This window comes from Rhagoletis pomonella, unplaced genomic scaffold (assembly GCF_013731165.1).
Source record: "Rhagoletis pomonella isolate Grant_MI unplaced genomic scaffold, Rhpom_1.0 Rhpom_scaffold_00002, whole genome shotgun sequence".
In the NCBI taxonomy this organism is placed as follows: domain Eukaryota; kingdom Metazoa; phylum Arthropoda; class Insecta; order Diptera; family Tephritidae; genus Rhagoletis; species Rhagoletis pomonella.
The window spans coordinates 108,491,707-108,510,799 of NW_023458556.1; the positions used below are offsets into that span (position 1 = coordinate 108,491,707).

The 19,093-nt window shown below is 39.2% G+C and overlaps 2 protein-coding genes across 2 annotated transcripts in view; both read right to left on the minus strand.

The window, feature by feature from the left end:
- The window catches only part of LOC118734306 (N(G),N(G)-dimethylarginine dimethylaminohydrolase 1), a 67,369-nt gene that overhangs the window by 40,848 nt on the left and 7,428 nt on the right, over positions 1 to 19,093 (minus strand). The window lies entirely within an intron of this gene.
- LOC118734307 lies at positions 662 to 3,149 on the minus strand. The gene is made up of 2 exons (XM_036464028.1): positions 1,852 to 3,149; positions 662 to 1,750 (listed from the first exon to the last, which is right to left on the minus strand). Exons 1-2 carry the CDS (start codon positions 2,398 to 2,400, stop codon positions 1,658 to 1,660), a joined length of 642 nt encoding a protein of 213 aa, XP_036319921.1. The 5' UTR covers positions 2,401 to 3,149; the 3' UTR covers positions 662 to 1,657.

Consider the following 19,093-nt stretch of genomic DNA (forward strand, 5'->3'; position numbering starts at 1 on the left):
AGCTGGAGAACAAATTAACAAAGCGAATAGATGATGAGATAGCTGTGATTACTGAGAAAGTGGCCGAGACGACTACGCGCTTAACTTTGATGGAAGCTAATATGAAGAAGGCTGAAAGCGATATTGCCTACCTACAACAGCAAGTTTCTAGTGCACTACAACAAAAACCTACTCCTGATATTTCTGCTGATGCTGTTGTGTTTGGTGTGCCTTATGCGGATGGGGAGAACCTAAAGAGCATATTTAACCAGATTTGTCTCTCCATCGATTTCATGTCTCCACAAATTCGCGACATCTTCCGAACGCGCCCCACTGCCAACCGCAACGGCGTGATTGTCGTTAAATTTCACTCCCCGCATGATCGCAATCGCACCCTTCGCGCTTTTGGGGAGTATCGCAGGCGAGTTAGATCTGCAGTGTCATTAAGCTCCATTGGAATGGATGGAATTTTCCACATATTTGAGAGTCTCACTCAAGAGAAAAGGCGCTTACTACAAGCGGCTATCAAGCTACGCAGAGAGGGTAAGCTGGTATCGGTATACACAATGCGAGGCGAGGTGCACGTAAGAAATGAAAAAGACAAAAATAGCCCCGCTATCAAATTAACCTGCGAAGATGATTTAGCGCGCTTTCGTTAGGTATAAGATTTTGTTTTTATGTTCCCTCTGTTATGTATTCATTGTTGTAAAGTTGGCACATCTCAGTTTATGTTTGTTTGTTCTTAATATTGTTATCCCTTATGCTTTAAAGTTGCTTTTGTTTATACGCGTAAAATATCATGGTTGTACCCAGCAGCAAAACGGCTAACATTGACAATTGTAGTCGTGCAATGGTGAACATCATGTGCGGTCAACAAACGGGTTTGAACATTGTTCATTTTAATGCGCGCAGTCTTAATTCTGAGAAAATGGATATAGTAAGGAACACTTTTGAATTGTCTCCAGTCGATGTTATATGTGTATCTGAGACGTGGTTCAGGTACAATGTAAGCAGTGTCCATTATGATATTAATGGTTATAAGTTGTTTCGTTCTGATAGGGTAGATAGAAAAGGTGGTGGAGTTGCTATTTACTGCAAAAAGCACCTAAAAACCAAACAGGTTTCGCAGTCACATTCAGAAAGAAGCTGCGTGGAGTACCTGTCTGTCGAAATGTCTAGCCCCTCGTCCAAAATCCTATTGTCTTGTGTGTATAATCCCTATAAGTATTTCAGCCTATGTGACTTTTTTAATTTTCTGTCCACTGTTTCTGTAGATTATGACCATATAATTCTTTGTGGTGATTTTAATGTGAACCTGTTATGTCCTGATTCTACCAGTGCTCGTTTAATAGATGATATCTCCTGTGTTGGGTTGTCTATGGTTAATTTGTCGGTGCCCACAAGATATGGTAGCAATTGCTGTCCCAGCTTATTAGATTACTTTGCTGTATCTGATCCTTCTATTGTTTTGAAATTTGACCAAACATCTTTTATATCTGATCATGACTTGATATTTTGTTCTTTTGACGTTAAACTTGATCACTATGACGACAATACCTATGTATTTAACTTCTTTGACTACCGTTCCTTAGATGTCAACAACCTTTTCAGTAGCCTCTTGCAGATCGATTGGTCTGTTTGCTGGGGTCTCAGCACGGTCAATGAGAAGCTCCGTTTCCTAAACGAAAATATATTCAATTCGCTCCTCACTCATGTCCCTACCCGAACCTGTGACAGGTCTTCTTCCTGCCGTTGGTTTAATGGTGTGGTCCTATCAGTGATTAAAAAACGCAATAAATATTATAACATATGGAAAAGGAACCCGACAGATGAGAACTGGAGTGCTTTCAAAACAATAAGGAATGAAGCTACCTCGGTTATAAGACGTGAAAAGAAAAAATTCTTTATGAATAAGCTGGATCCCTCACTGCCTAATAATGTATTGTGGCGAAATCTGAGAACACTCCGCGTCCATGCCAGTGAGAAATCAGAATGCTCGTTGAGTCCTGAAACGCTTAGCGTTGCCTTTGCTTCTCCGCCTTCATCTTGTCCCCTTACGACCAACTCTGTAGCCTCCTGCCCGGTCTCTTTTGCTGGCGAAAAGTTTGAGTTCATTGCTGTGAGCGAGATTGATGTGGTGAAATCTGTTTTTAAGATCAGGTCCAACGCAATCGGGGAGGACGGCATTCCGATTAGATTTGTGAAGGTAATCTTACCGATTATTTTGCCAACCTTGACACACATAATAAACCATAGTCTCACCACGTCCTGTTTTCCCGATGCCTGGAAGATTGCTACTGTGCTTCCTGTAGCCAAAAATAAATCCGCATCCAGCCCTAGTGATTTCCGACCCATCAGCATACTACCAGCCTTGTCTAAAGTTTTCGAATCTTTGTTATCTGAACAAATCTCTTCCCACATCGGTAAATTCAACCTTATATCCCCATTTCAATCCGGATTCAGACCCCATCACAGCTGCTCTACTGCAATGGTAAAGATACTTGATGACATTAGAATACTGTTCGACAAGAACCACTTAACACTACTATGCTTGCTGGACTTCTCTAAAGCCTTTGATTCAGTTAGCCATGAACTACTGTGCTTTAAATTAAAAAACTACTTTGGGTTTAGAGAGTCAGCAGTAAAACTGATGCGTAGCTATCTGAAAGAGAGGTCTCAGCGTGTCAAGGTTGGATCTCAAATATCTGAACAAAGGCCTTTGTTCACGGGTGTCCCACAAGGGTCAATCTTAGGACCACTACTATTTAGTTTGTTCGTTAATGATATATTTCGGACTTCTATGCACGCCAACATGCATGCCTATGCGGACGATGTCCAGCTCTACATGTCAGGTCCTCTGGAGGACTCAGCTAATTTGTGCGCAAGCTTCAACAGGGAACTGATGTCTATAAGGTCCTGGGCACAGTTAAATGGTCTTTGTCTTAATTGTGACAAGTGTTTTGTTTTACCTATTTGTAAGAAACGTCTTAACCTAGCAACTATTCCATCGTTACACATTGGTGGCAAACCAATTAAATTTGTGTCAAAAGTAACTAACCTTGGGTTTATTATCAACACAGGCCTTACCTGCATTGACCATGTGAATTCAACTGTAGGCAAAGTCTATAATACTTTAAGGAATTTACGAATGTCTGCTCCATTTACACCGATAGAAATCTGACGTAAACTCGCAATCCAACTTATAATGCCAATTATCTGTTATTCTGAGGTAGTCTACAGCAGGTTAGATTCCCAATCAGCTCACAAAATAGATGTAGTATTTAACCAGATCACGCGCTATGTGTTTGGGCTAGCAAGATATGAACATATTTCCGCTTGGAGAACGCGCCTACTTGGCTGCGAAATTTCTGAATATCTTAAAGCTAGAAATTGTGTATTCCTTTTTCGTCTCATGACAGATAAGGCACCCAAATATCTATATGAAAAATTAATGTTCCCCAAATCCACTCGAGTAAAGGACTTGACTGTTCCTACCTACAATTATCTCAGCTCTGCACGGCTATTCTTTGTCAATGCTATCCGCATCTGGAACTCTATTCCATCCCATATTCGCAGTAGTTTAAACAAAAGCAACTCTAAAAATGTTCTGTATGCATATTTCCGTTAGCTTCACTTCAGTCCCTGTGATGTGCTCTCTATGTACTTGTTTAACTAAGTCTTATTTTAAGTATATGTCCTGGAATTGTAGAACTCACTTAAAAATACTACTCTGTTAATTATATTATGTTACTTTTATTTAGTCTTAAGTAATTTTTGCTGTTTTAGTTATATGTATGTGCTGTTATGAATTTTTTGTTGCGCTATAAAAGATCATTCTTTTGATCTTATTGTGCTAATGATTTTATTAATAAATGAAATGAAATGAAAATGAAATGAAAATAAAAACGAACGAGTACGAAATTGGCAGCTTTTTTGCGTAATTTTGTACGAAAACAATTCTGAAGATGTAAATCGTTTGAGTTTGCAGGAAATATTAGTGGTGTTCATTTAAACAGATAAATTTGCCTTTCGCATATACGTATATTTTTGTCCACTGCTTTATATAAACGAACAAAGAAGAAACGGTGTTGCCCGTTATTGAGAAACTTGGATCCGGTTTAGTTATTTGTACAATGATTTTCGGTTGTTGTGTCCAAATGCATACACGCTTAATCAAAGGATTAAACGTTTATTTAAAACAAATGTTTCAAATTTCCGACCATTAGTTTATTAATAAGTTCGGTTTGCACTATGCACTTTTTTGGAAATTTCGATGTGGGTTCTGCGCGAAAATACTGTGGATGGCGTTGCCGGAGTGATATGCACAAGAAATGTTGTATACCTTTGGCATGAGGAAGCCCCTCTTCTCCGCAAACACAGAAAGGAGAATTCTACTTAGTTATAATCCCTAAGCGCGGCCGAAGGAAGAAGCAAGCGCAAAAGGTGGTGGACCTAACAAAGTGCATGTTTTCAATGGCTTGGAAGAAGCTGTTATTGCGTTAACTGGATTGAGAGCCAGTTCTTCAGGCATAGGAGGAGTTCCGGCTTGTGGTTCAACAATTCAACCAGAAGCTGACATAGATGCGCCCATTATTACTATGCCCGACAGCTCCGCATATTTTTGTGAAATCATTCCCATAGCGCGCTCTTACTCCGCTGCTATAATTGCAAATGAAATATAATCCGTTTCATTCAAATGTTCATCGCAGAACGGCTGCGGTAGAGGTGTCAAACTATCGATGGTACTATCGATAGTATCGATAGTTTTATTTTTTTGCCCCTATCGATGAGTAGTGAAGGCTGACCATCAAAATGTCATTTGCAATGTATACGTCGTAAGAGTATTGTAAGAGTATTTTTTTAACTAAGCATTATCTTCCAAAATGTACTAAGACGGTAGTGACAGCGCATCGTACAGGTATTCACAGCATCACTAAAATAGTTGATGCTTGCCATGAGAGAAAGAAACACGAAGTGAACGCTCGATAACCAAAAACGAAATTCGAAAATGTGCGTGCATAAGAAGTGTTCCATAATAGTTGTGTTTGTTTACAAATTATCCAGTAACTTGCCAGCAACTCTCCAGTAACTTTATTTCTAAGAATTCGCTCTCATAGAAAAACTTTGCAAAAAAGTACACGAACGCCATTCCAATAATAATTTGCAAGTTTCATGAACAGCTGATAAATTGGTTGTTTATTCGCAGCAAATTCCTAATAAACCAATATATTTTATATTTAAATAGGTTTATTTTGTGAAATTCAACAATAAAAACCCACAAACAGTTTCCTTATTAGTTTAAATTTCATCCAGCAACATGCGATCAGCTGTTTTTCGTACTGGCATAGGGAGTGTACTCGTACGCCCAACTATCTAAAGTTTTAGAAAACTTTTACTGGTTTTGCGTTCTCGTACACCAAAAACTTGCAAAGTAGGGGAAATTGAGAGAGCAAAATGTGAAAGAGCTGCAAATTTCTGCTGGAAAAATTTTTCCCAGCTAAAACTTGCAAGTAAGAAAATCAGCTGATCACAACACATGTTTGTAAATAAACAAAAGGAAATATGGCCTTTTTGAGTTATTTATTGCAAATTTTATTATTAATGTTAGTATACAACGAAAAAGTGAGTAAATTTAATATGAAACGTTTGTTGTGTTTATTTTTCGCTAATTTGCTATTAATCTCCAGTTTGTTTACTTTAGTGTGTGCTGACTTTGGTTGCCGTATGACATTTTTCGTTTGTACCATAATTTACCTTTAAATATACCAAAATAGATTTAAATGCAGCATGCTGAAATGTTGTTTTGCTGAAGTTTTCGGTTTTCGTAGGTTGATTGTTGAAATGAAAATTTTATAATTTTAAAGCTACATCTGTAGCTATACTATTACATTATTTTTGGATCAATGATGGGTGTTTGGAGGAGATACTCTTGTTTTTGAATGCGTCACCATGTGATATCACAAATAATTATGAGACAAATAACTTATTCATTCCGATAGAATTAATTTGTATTTTAAAAAGGTTTTTCTTATCGAAAACTATTCAATTGTATAAAATGCCAAATAGAGGAAAATGTACCAAACAGAAAATAAATTGCCAAATTAATCACCAGTGGCAACTGTGCAAGTGATCAGCTGTTTCGAAGGTTGCAAGTTTTTGCAAATTTTGCGTTCTCGTACTTCTGTTGATATTTCGTCTCTTTGAGAGCGAATGCTGCTAAATTCTCAGAACTTCTGCTGCTGGAGAATTTTGTCCTCTCAATACGAGTACACACCTAACTATATTCTTACAAGTAAGAATTTATCCAGTAAAGTCCAGTAAAAACTTGCAACTTCAACTGTCATTTTTCGCTCTCTCAATTTCCCCTACTTTGCAAGTTATTGCGTACGAGAACGCCAAAACATGAAAATTCGTAAAAACTTTTACTGGATTTTACTGGAAATGAGTAAACAAACGCAACTAATGTAAAAATTTACTTTGCATATTTTTGCCGTGTATTTTAACTAAGCATAGGTACGTTGTACGCACACCGCAGTCAAACAGTATACATACATTGCACACATACATTTTGGAAGTCAGCCATAGTTTTTCTCAAAAAGCTTAAACTATCGATAGTACTAGTTGACTACCGATAGTTTAAAACCTCTAGCGTTTTCAATTACTTTATCATAAGTGATCCTTTCATTGCGATTCCTCCGATTGCGAATGGCCGTTTTCTCAAGCAACCTTTAATTGAAAAGCTCCCTTTATATTTAAAAGTGACTTCAAAATATATGACTATGTCTGAAAGTAGTAGATATGTAAATAAATAAATAAAATTCGATAACAAAAAGCTTTACTTAGACAGAACCACAGAATAAACAGTATACAGAAGACGCACCACGTACAAATTTATTTATCTTCGACAGACGTAATATTACAACCCACACCAGAGCAGAGAAGTAAACATCACGTCCACTATGAATAACATGGCGACCCGGAACAGAGAAGGGGAGTAAACATCAAGTCCATTATGAATAACATGAAGTTAACATCTCGCCGTAAACACACATCGTGATCAGCGTTGCCGTTCAGTTTCCAAGCAAAAAAAGTATCAAAAGCAAACAAGACTGTTGTTTGTTAAATTTTTAATTAAAAACAAATAATAAATAAAATGTTATAATTAAATCCACAATTATAAAAAAAATTTTGATATTTCTTTCTTTCACAACAGAGAATCTGTATGCTTATTTGCATAATGAAAAACAAACTTATAGGGCCCCTAAACCACACAAACCATTGCGCAACCCGAGACTTGTACAAGTCAATATTGTGGAAATTACTACGGAATAAAACCTTATTTTACACCCCTATTGCGAATGTCGACTGGCAGTAGATAAACGACTATTAAGCGATTGTCGATTATCGATGCTATTGTGAGTGTCGCTTAGTCGCTCAATTAGCGACTGTGAATACTTTTTAATCGCTCATCCTTCTATTGCTGTTTTTTAGTCGTTGGAATTTGCGTTTATAAAATTTACATAAGAAAGTGTTACTATAATGGATAAAAAGTAAGTCAATTAAACTGGAAGTTGTAAAAAATTGTGAATTATACATATATACGCATGTGTCTGAATTACAGATCAAAAATTGTAAGCAACAAAAGGCAACTTGCGCGGTTGGTCGAGCTGATGCAGGAGAATGGGGACATAGGCAAAGGAATTTTCAGAAAGAGTAGGGGCGGTAGCTCCGCTTCTGTTGTGAAAGATATGCAATATAGCTTGTGCATATAACTCCGGATACGTCATCCACAGTATTTTTGCGCAGAACCAACATCAAAGTTTCCAAAAAAATTGCATAAATTATTAATCAACTAGTGCTCGGAAATTTGAAATCTTTATTTTAAATTAAAGTTTAATTCTTTCACTACACTTGTATGTTAAAGTTTTTAAACTCGGGTCACGCGTTTGGACACAAATACCCAACATCATTGTACAAATAGCTAAACCGTACCGTGTTTCTTAAACTTCCATAAAGTTTATTAATGAGGAAAACAGCTTTTCCTGCAAATCCTGTAAAACCTACAAACCGTGAAGCATCTGGAACGTAACTCCTATTCATAAAATTCACATATGTACATACTTCAGCTTCCAACTCCAAGGGGCCGTAATTCCCTCCTTGCTTTAGCCAACTCTACTAATCTCTAATAGATTCCACATCATCTTCATCATCACTAAACCATATTTCAACTGTATAAATTTTTTTAATTTTATAATAAAAGCAATTATTTTAAAAATGGTGTAAATGAAACACTAAAGAAACAAATGTAAACAAACAAACAGCTGTTTACAATTCAGTCAACCACAGTCACAATAGTACAAATTTTTATCGATCAAGTTACACAATAGCAAAATAAAAGATGATCGACTCGATCGACAAATTTCTATCCTACTGCCAGTCGACACTCGCAATAGGGGCCTTAGAGTAATGTTGCTCAAGTAAATATGTGCAAGAAATATGAAATTGCGTTGTGTATTCTGATAGCTTCAGCTTTAAATCGCAAAAATAGAATATTAAAAAAATTAATTTTTTTCTACGCTCTTATCCATATTTTACAGCACGATCTGGACACCAAAATCAAAACTAGACTAATAATTTCGCAGTTATCGCAATACGTAGCACAAATTATTGTACAATAACACAAGCATGAGCAAAATATCAAAATAATTTGACTTTAGCGCAATAATTGTGCAATTTAGTACAAACAACCCCATACACCAAACAAACGACCGACGCATGCCCGATATTGCCGATTGTTTTTATGTAGTTTAGGCGCGTGTGCAAAGAAATTCCTTATAAGAGTAACCAAATCAAACTTGTAAATATCTATATATAAATTTTGAGACTTTGAGGGCAATTTTCTAATGTAAGCAGTAAAGCAGGGCTGATAAATTGTTCCTCACTTTAAAGTGTTTTGGTTTTCTTATCTTACCGGTAAAAATAAATTTGTTATTCCGTAGAGTGAAACTTCACTACATTTCCGAGAGTGAAACTTCACTACATTCGTCATATAATTCCACAGGTTGGCAATGCAACATAAGCAAATATAGAGCAAGAACAACTGTTAGCAAAAACCAAAACCTTGGTTGAAATATCTAATATATCTGACTCATGAACCAAAACCGAACCAAAATTTAAAGTTGGGTACACATTTTTAGAGGTTGCATCGGGTGAGAAACAATTTATCGATTCGAGAAATGAATGCGCTGATCAGAAAACGAAAACTCGTATATCGAGACCATAAAGTGGCCGGTAATCTAAAGGTTAGATTAGGAAACGGCCCAAAAATAACAAGAAAAAAAATATTTGCCTTTAAACTAGTAATATTATTCAGTTTTCGAAAATTTATATCTGCCAGCCGAAAGTATAAAAATTGGGCATTTGTGAACAAAAAAGTATCAAATCTTACAAATTATAAATCAAAAATGATACAGTTGTATCAAAACGGTAACGCTGATCGTGATGGAAAACAAAGTTAGTTAGCATCTTGTCGTCATAGCGACGATGGATGGATAGTCGACATGCGTCTTCTGTATACTGTTCATTCTGTGACAGAACTCATGGTGAAATTGTACCAGGTGTAGTAATAAGGGCATCATGTGAATTTAGTTCTCAATTTTGAGTTTTATAATTTTTTTACTTTACCTTCTGCAAAAGTACTCAGCTTTAACTACTCTGCTTGTAATTTTTCAAAATTAAATAACTTACTATCTCATATTGATTTGGAATATGTTTTGGCAAGCTCCGATGTGTCTAATTGTTTTACTACTTTTAAAACTATCGTGTATCAGTTTTGTGTAAGTAATATACCAGTTATTAAAAAAGGAGTTATAAGCTACCTTGATATAATTACGAATTAAAAAGGTTAAAGAATCTAAAGAATAAATTCTTTAAAAAGTTCAAGAAAACGGGAAACCAGATCTTCTTTTCTCATCAAAAACAATTTAAAGAAATTTAATTGTTTAGATAAATTCCTTTATAGAAATTACATGATTAATGTTGAATCAAATATAAAATCTAACCCGAAGACTTTTTGGCAGTTTATTAAGTCAAAGAAATCTAGTTCCGGCATACCTTCAGCTGTTTTCTTTCATGACAAATTTGCTCGATGGCCAGTTGATGTGGCATGTCTGTTTGCGGAATTCTTCAGCTCTAACTTTAGTTCTGATGACGGCGCTTCCCGACCAGATTGTGATTTTGCGGCGAGTACTTCTCTCAATTTTGGGTCTAATGACGTTGCGAGTGGCATTTCCAAACTGAAACCGTCTGTAAAAACTGGCATTGATGGTTTGGCCGGTGTATTATTGAGAAACTGTCCCTCTTTAATTTTCCCATTGAAACTGATTTTTAATAAATCACTAGCTTCTGGAGTATTTATTGATGATTGGAAGATGACGTCTATTAACCCTCTTTTTAAGAGTGGGCATAAAAGTGACGTATGTAATTATCGGGCAATATCAAAGTTATCTTTGGTGTCCAAACTCTTTGAAAGAATAGTAGTAGAAAAAATGTGTTTTGCAACTAAAGCCTTAATTTCACCCAATCAACATGGCTTTGTTTCTAGTCGCTCAACAGTCTCTAATCTAGCTGTTTTTACTGAGTACTGTGTTGCATCTTTTTCAAGTGGATATCAAGTTGATTGTGTTTACACAGATTTCTCGAAGGCTTTCGATAAAGTTTCACACTCGATATTAGTTAGCAAGTTAGCATGTTTGGGTTTTCATTCCGACTTTTTGCGTTGTTAATTAAGTCTTACTTAAGTAACAGACGCTGTGTTGTCACCATAGATGGAACAACTTCAGAACCTTTTATAGCCTTCTCTGGAGTTCCTCAGGGGAGTATATTAGGTCCATTGTTTTTTGTTTTATTCATAAACGATGTAAGTACTTGCTTCACTTTTGAAAATTTTTTGCTATATGCAGATGATTTAAAAATATTTTCGATCATAAAGAGCTCATCTGATGCGACAAAGTTTCCAGCGTAATTATAAAAACCCTTCGAGTTTCAGTGGCAGCTCTACTGACACTTCTACAAATTTACTTCGATAAAATTAGATCCATCTCATATTCGAATACTGGACTGCACTTCTGAAACAGCTTTCGAATGTTTGCGATACATTTTGAATTCTACAGTAAAAATGGTATAAAAATTCGGCCATCTGGCAATTTTTGGTAAGGTCCACAAATCGTTTTGATTATTCCGGCACAAAAAAAATGTCGCGTGCTTTTTACCAGTCCCACCTACCGACATGTATTTCGACCCACAGAATCCGAATCTGAGGTCCGTTTGACACGTACTGTAAATTATGAAAAAACCGAAAAAATAGCTCGAAATTTCGGTTAAAAGCACCCGCCACTTCTTGTTTTTTGATAAATAATCGAAAATTGACAATTTATAAAAATATTGAATTTATTAAGTGCACAGAATCGGGCTGTAACTATATACACATTTGTTATGAAATATAGCAGTTTTATTCAGTATATTTTTTTCTCAGTGAAGAAGTGAAGATTTTGGCATTGAAGATTTGGTAACTTTTGGTAACTTTTTTTAAGAGATTTTGGTAGAAAAAAATGTTGGCGAGTGGCAACCATGATCCATATACCCTCAAATTGTTGTTTACGTCTTTTGTTCGCTCCAATTTAGAATATGCTGCAATTATTTGGAGGCCTTGCCATAAAAACATGATAAATCGAATTGAACGTGTTCAAAACGTCTTCCTAAAGTTCGCTTTGCGCAACTTAAATTTTTCCGAACCGTTACCATCTTATAGTTCTCGCTTACTATTAATAAATCTTAAGTCTTTGGAGATAAGAAGATCTGTTCTCTCTTTGTCTTTTACGTTTAATATTATTATTGGTGCTACGGACTGCCCCATTCTTTTAGAAAAAATTAATTTCAACATTCCTCGGTGTAGCCTACGATTTTTTCCTCCATTTTATGGGGATAATCACAAAACAGAATATGCACGTAATGCCCCTATTGCACGCGCAATTAATGAATTCAATATGATCTCTAAAAATGTAATGATTGATTTTTCTTGCTCGATAAATGTTTTCAAAAATCTGTTGAACTGAATTTTATAAATTTTATTTCTTTAATTATCAATTAAGTTGAATTTTGTTAACTAGTTTTTAAGGAAGTTTTGTATGTTCATAGACTCAATAAATAAATAAATAAATAAATTTCTTTTTTCCACAAAATTTATAATGTACTATTTTATGTTTGGGGAATTTGAAGATTTAATTTCGAATGCTGGTAGTTCTGTTACTCAGTACTTGTCATACTAGCGCCATTTGCGGTTTTATGTCATTTCTATGTTTCATCTTATATTTCTACATTGCATATATAGTTTTTGGAGCTCTGAGTTGTGTCTTCTTGTGTATAACTAAAACCAATTAATTAACAGCTGAGTTTTAATATGTTTTTGGTTATTGCAATTCATCTGCTAATCATCTAATATGAATAAAAAATTTCCTATAAATATTGACGATGCAACGGGTTTAATGATCTATTGGGGATAAGATATGACCACTTTTATATGAGACCAAATTGAAAATGGAAAACTATGATAAGAATAATCTTCCCGTTAATATTAAGAGCTCAGATTTGGTAAGTACTTTCTAGAGGTATCCAGGAACTAGTTTTCGTGTGTCGGATCCAAAAAAAAATACTTGATTTTTTTTTACGCACCCTAGTGTACATACCACCTGCCACCACTACTTGAAGGCGGAAACCGGGTAGTGCTAGGGGATTTTAACGCGCACCACAAACTCTGGCACTCCAACCGCCAACTGGCAACGGCCGGCGGGGTACACTAATCGCAGAACAAATAGACGACTCAACGTTCTGCTCTGTAAACGACGATGCCCCCACCAGGGTCGCGGGTGACTGCTACAGCTCGCCAGATATCACTATAGCAAGCGGGGTCCTGATAAATTGCATTGGATGGCAACCAGCGCTCACGCTCGCATCAGACCACGTGCCCATAGTAGTCGCGATAGACCACCCAAGAGATTTTGTCACATCCGAAGAACGTACGTAAATGAACACCAAGAAGGCCAACTGGGCTGGTTTTACGGAACACACAGACCGCAAATTCAATGCTCTTCCACCACCAACATGCGCGCGCGAAGCTGAGCGCAACATCCGCCGGATCATCTACGCAGCAGCCACCCGCTTCATACCAGCCGGTAGGATCGCCAAAATCCGCCCGGGCTTTTCATCTGAAGCGGCGCTACTCGCAGACGAGCGTGATCGAATCCGCCAGTCTAATCCTGGTGATCCCCGTATCAGGGATCTCAACAAGGACATTAGCAAACTGGTTAACGAACCCAAGCGGAAAACCTGGAACGAGCACCTCAAGACCTGCAATCTCTGCAGCGGAGCTAGCAAACAGTAGACGACAGTAAAATCCTCGTAAGGACAACGTTGCCCTTACATTTGGCGATACCACTACGTCGGACCCACGGACGTTCGCGCGCTTTTTCAGCCGGCAGTTTATTGCACACCCGAAGAGAGACGAAGTCTGCGGCAGTGTACTACGAAAAGCACACAAAATCCGCGCCCGAGACACACTAACGTGCAGGCAGCTGTAAAGAACGCCAAAGCATCCAAGGCGTTAGGCTCTGACGGAAACTCCCTCCGCCGCCAGCAGGAGTTACCTTGGTGAGCTACGCCGGTGATTGCACGATTATGGCGACGGGCCCCAATATTGACAGCCTGTGCGGAAAATCAGCGAATACCTCACCGATCTTGCAAATTTCTTCACTGCCAAGAGCCCCACCATCTCCGCCGCGAAATCCACCGCCACACTGTTCACCACCTGGACAAAGGAAGTTAGGCTAGAGCTGCACGTCTACGCCGATGGCAACAAAATACCGACGGTCAACCCCCCCCCAAAATCTTGGGAGTTACGTTCGACAGCCTATTCTCCTTTTCTGCGCAGGCCTCAGCCTCAAGTCTCTAGCCGGCAGCAATTGGGGAGCCGACAAAATATTTACAGGTCGCTCAAAGCGCCCAAAGTTGTCCATGTATTTTATATGGGAAAAAAATAACTTTTCGTAGAAATATAGAATATAGAATAGTTAGAAATCAATATTTTTCTACCAGAAAACTCTGCTTATCTGCAGGAGATTCCCAATAATAATACCCAATTATTTATTTAACAATTTTTTTATTGCAACTATAATGTCTAGGTCCGCCAAAAACCCTGAAAAATGCAATGGGGCGACCAATAAAAAATCGTTGGTATTAAAAAATGGTTAAATAAACAATTGGGTATTATTATTGAAAGTCTCCTGAAGAGAACCAGAATGTTCCGATCGAAAAATACTTTGAAGAATTCTATACCATTTCTACGAAAACATTTATTTTTCCCATATAAAAATACATGGAAAACTTTGAGCGCTTTGAGCCAGCACCTTGAGCCAAATCAAAAAGGGTATATATATATACTTCTATATATTTCTATAGAAATCGTCTCTTAACCAAATCTTCCATGTCATCTACATAGGCGATCAACCGATAGCCTACTTTTCAAGTTCCTCTAGAAGGCCATTTACAAGTGTAATCCAGAGCAGGGGAGAGAGAATCCCACCTTGTGGAGTGCTCCTTTTGACTCTGCACTGAGTGCAGACGCGCCCCCACTCTGCCGCGACAGTTCTGTCACGAAGTAAACTGAAGATAAACCTTATTAGGTTGGTTTCAAACCCCAGATTATGAATATACTTGACTACTGCCTCTGGAGTGGCATTGTTGAAGGCCCCCTCGATATCGAAGAAGGCCCCTACTGCATAATCTTCTAGCGTTTTTAGCAAAACCGAAGAGACTGATAGGCCTAAAATCCCTAGGGGAAACGTGAGAGCCTTTTTCGGCCTTCGGGATGAACGCAACACTGACTACAATCCAAGCTTTGTGGCTGTACCCGGTCCCCATGCAGTTCGCATAAATAGGATCCAACCAATTGTTCGACACCTTCAGAGCCCTTTGCAGCTGCGCTAGTATGATGCCGTAGGTCCCCGGCGACTTTAAAGGTTTGAACGAATTTATCGCCCAGAACATGTGACGATCGTCCAGAAGAGCGGAGAAGTACAGGACCTGGGGGAGATTCTGTAACCAGTTAGCGACAATTTTCGAATCGCTATCGCGGTTTTTTACGCAAAAACTTTTATATCATACATCAAAAAGTGCGATAGCGATCCGAAAATCTTCACTAACTGGTTACAAAATCTACCTTCCGAAGTACAAAATATCGCAAAGAAGTACATTTGACTGTACTTCGAAGTACGACGTACAAGAGCGAAAAAAGAAGTACTGTACTTCCGAAAGAAGTACGGTTGGTCACATTAGGTATGGCACTTCGGCGCTAACGCTAGGCGTAAGAAACCGCTCCGCCCAACGCTTTTGTTTAAGTATGGCAGTAACATGTAATATTTATACTTATATATGTGCAATATTTACATTTACATATCGTCGTTTAAAGTACAAAACCGCGTATCGTAATTCTGCAAAACCGCGTAACTGACATTTGCTGCCAAAAATTGGATTTGCTCACACAAGCTCTTGGCTCAATCCATATCCATTCGTCCAGAAATATACTAGCCAGATATGCGATTGCTTTATAAAAAAGAGAACCATTTTGAAATATGAGTGTTTTTACACTTTAGAAAATAATTTCTACAACTTCACATACGCGGTTTTGCATTTTGCTGATAAGCGGTATTGCATTTTGTTGATACGCGGTTTTGCACTTTAAACGACGATATGTACATATGTATATATAATACACATTTTGTTCGTAGTTGAAGTTTCTCTACATATACAACACGATAGTATATGATGCTATCGAAAATATCGATAGTATTTTTCAAACTATCGAATGGCGTCACTATCGATAGTTTTGCAGCTTTAGAAACGACATCGTTCTAGGCGGTCGACCGCCTCCCATCAACATCGACGAAGCTGAACTGCCAAGAGAGACCAGGTGCACCCTAGCACAACTCCGTTCTGAGTGGTAAGGTCCACACAACACCCAACACCTCTTCGCATGCGCCTCTAACACCACGACCCTGACACCATAAGCACTATGGACCACGCCTATCGACGCCGCCCGCTTTCTTGGCCTCAGGCTTGTCGAGTCAGAGGACGAAGACGACCCATGACGAAACCCCGGGGGGTTGAGTACTGCTGCAACAACATTGTTGTGTTCAGGGTGATATCCTGCCGGGCAGCTGGTGACTGGGGGTATATAAACGTTAAATATTTCGAGCTCGACATCGCCTGACCGGACAGCAATGCCCTGACATTCTAGGATGGTATCCCTGCGGTCGATGTCTGCTTCGATAAGACGATACTGCACGGTGTGGTGCGTGATGAACGTTAAGTCACCACCAATATCTCGCCTGCGATCTCCCGACCCAAACGGGGTTAGATCGCCGAAACAACAGCCCTTGGTCGGGTAAAACCCGAGTCATTCCGGTACGTAGAACCGGATGTTGGATGAGCCGAGCCGGTGTTAAGTAGCCCCTACATGAGCCGAGCGTGGTTAAGTAGCCCCTACAACAACCTTATAAATAGCTATGCCAGTGACGGACCCGATGTGCTGCCCGTCAAGCGTCAAAATGTAGAATTTCTGGAATTAGCATTCAATTCGCAAAATTGCCTTAACTACAGGCATTAAATTGTTGCAAAACACAATTCTTGCTTCAGCACCGAATGGAGTGTCTTAATTAAGTTGATATTAATATATATAAGTATGTACTAGGTATGCATGTACATATCGTCGTTTAAAATACAAAACCGAGTATCGTCATTCTGCAAAAGCGCGTAACTGACATTTGCTGCCAAAAATTGGATTTGCTCAAACAAGCTCATGGCTCAATCCTTATCCATTCGTCCTGAAATATACTAGCCAGAAATGCGATTGATTTATAAAAAAGAGGACCATTTTGAAATATGTGTTTTCAGTCTCTAGAAAAAAGGGTGGTAATTCTGTAGTACACTTAGGTCTCTTATAATGCGGTACATGCGTTCCTCAGAAAGCCGCATAAAAAAAAATCCGCATAAAAAAGTTCTTTACGTTCATACAAAAACAGGGGATGCGTTCCCGCATTTTCAAAAACCGCATAAATTCAGATACTCCATGTAAAAAATTCTAAAAAACCGCATTAAAAAATCCAGTGAGGCATTATTGAGCAAAAAAAAATATTTATTTCTTCACTTCAACACTTATTATTCCAGGCAAAACCGAACGTTAATGAAATAAATAAAATTTTATCTGTATTTTAACTAAAAATAAATAAAAAATACCACAATAAATATATTATGTAATATATAAAAAAAATTTAGAAAAAAAAGGTTTTTGCTTAACAGCGGTCCCGCCTCGGCAGGCAATGGCAAACCTCCGAGTGTATTTCTGCCACGAAAAACAGCTTCTCGTAAAAATACAATCGCCTTTCGGAGGCGGCGTAAAACTGTAGGTTGTTGTTGTTGTTGTTGTAGCGGCACTACTAAGCCCCGCCTGTTTCGGGTCAACTTTTAATCATTATCGTCAAGCTCAACTAACGGTAGGCCCAGGAAACGAGCTGTTTCGATGGGGTCGGACCAAAGGGAGAGGGGTGTTAGTTGAGTCGGATTGAGCTGGCATGTGAAGAGGTGGTTGGTGTCGTGGGGGGAGTCTCTACATGCTGGGCACTCATTTGGGATGTTTGGGTCGAGTCTGGACAGGTAGCTGTTTAGGCGGCTACAATATCCAGACCGTAACTGAGCCAGGGTAACGCGGGTCTCTCTAGGTAACTGAATCTCCGTCTCTTCCACAGGTGGTGATTGGGCTCCGATAACGACATTCCTAGGCCGGGAGTCGAGGTAGGTGGAGACAGACTCCCTATGAATGTCGTTGATCACTCGTCTGTACGTCATTGGGTCCAGTGGTTGGTCTGTGTGGGTCTGGACTGCGTCCTTGTACATGAATAGGTGCCCCCTGACGTGCCTGGGCGGAGACTCCTCCTCCAGCAGTGGTCTGTTGGGGTGTTCACTTCTGTGACACCCCACAAGAAACTGCTTACAGAGCATCTTGTTGTGTTCCCTTACGGGGAGCACTTGGGCCTCACTGTGTAGGTGATGCTCAGGCGTCATCAGAAGGCACCCAGTCGCTGTCCGGAGTGCGGCGTTCTGACAAGTCTGTAGCTTCATCCACTGCGTCCAACTAGTCCCCGGCGACCAAACTGGCGCAGCATAATTTAGAACCGGCCGGCCAATTGCCTTGTATGTTGCCAGCAACGTTTCTTTGTCTTTGCCCCAAGTGCTGCCGGCGAGCGACTTGAGGACCTTGTTGCGGCTCTGTACTTTGTTGACAACTGCGGTTGTGTGCGCGGAGAAAGAGAGCAGGCTATCAAAGGTAACCCCTAAAATTTTCGGATTGTTCACCGTCGTTATGGGTGTGCGGTCGACGTGAATGCCTAATTCAAGCCTGACCTCCTTCGTCCAGGTGGTGAAGAGGGTCGCCGTTGATTTCGTTGGGGAGAGGGTTAGGCTCCTTGCAGTGAAGAAGCGAGAAAGGCTGGAGAGATAGTCGTTTACTTTTGAGCAGAGGTCATCAATTCCGTTCCCAGACGCCAAAATCGAACAATCATCAGCGTACGAGATCAGGGAAACTCCTTCAGGTGGCTGGGGGAGTTTCGAGATGTAGAAGTTAAAAAGTAAGGGGGAGAGAACACCACCTTGTGGAACCCCTTGTTTTATTCTTCTTGGTTTCGAGGTTTGATCTCTGAAGATTACTGATGATTGTCGACCACTCATATAATTCGCCGACCATCGCTTCAGTCCCTGTGGGAGAGAGGAGACCTCAATGTCTTCTAGCAGCGTGGAATGGCAGACGGTGTCAAACGCCTTTGACAAGTCCAGCGCTACTAGGACAGTTCTCTCACAGGGGCGGTTTCGATTTAGGCCACGAGTTATCTGGGTGTTTATGGCGTTAAGTGCTGTTGTTGTGCTGTGCACTTTACGGAAGCCATGCTGATGTTTCGCTGGGGTTAGGTGGCAGGTGAAGTATGGGAGCAGCAGGGCCTCAAGTGTCTTC

Bases quoted from the DNA above. Each gene is read 5' to 3' on its own strand.
- LOC118734307 (XM_036464028.1), bottom strand. From the start codon at position 2,400: ATGTGGGAAGAGATTTGTTCAGATAACAAAGATTCGAAAACTTTAGAC. The intron at 1,751-1,851 runs GTAGCTTCATTC...AATCACTGATAG, and splicing joins TTTCACGTCTTATAACCGAG to GACCACACCATTAAACCAAC.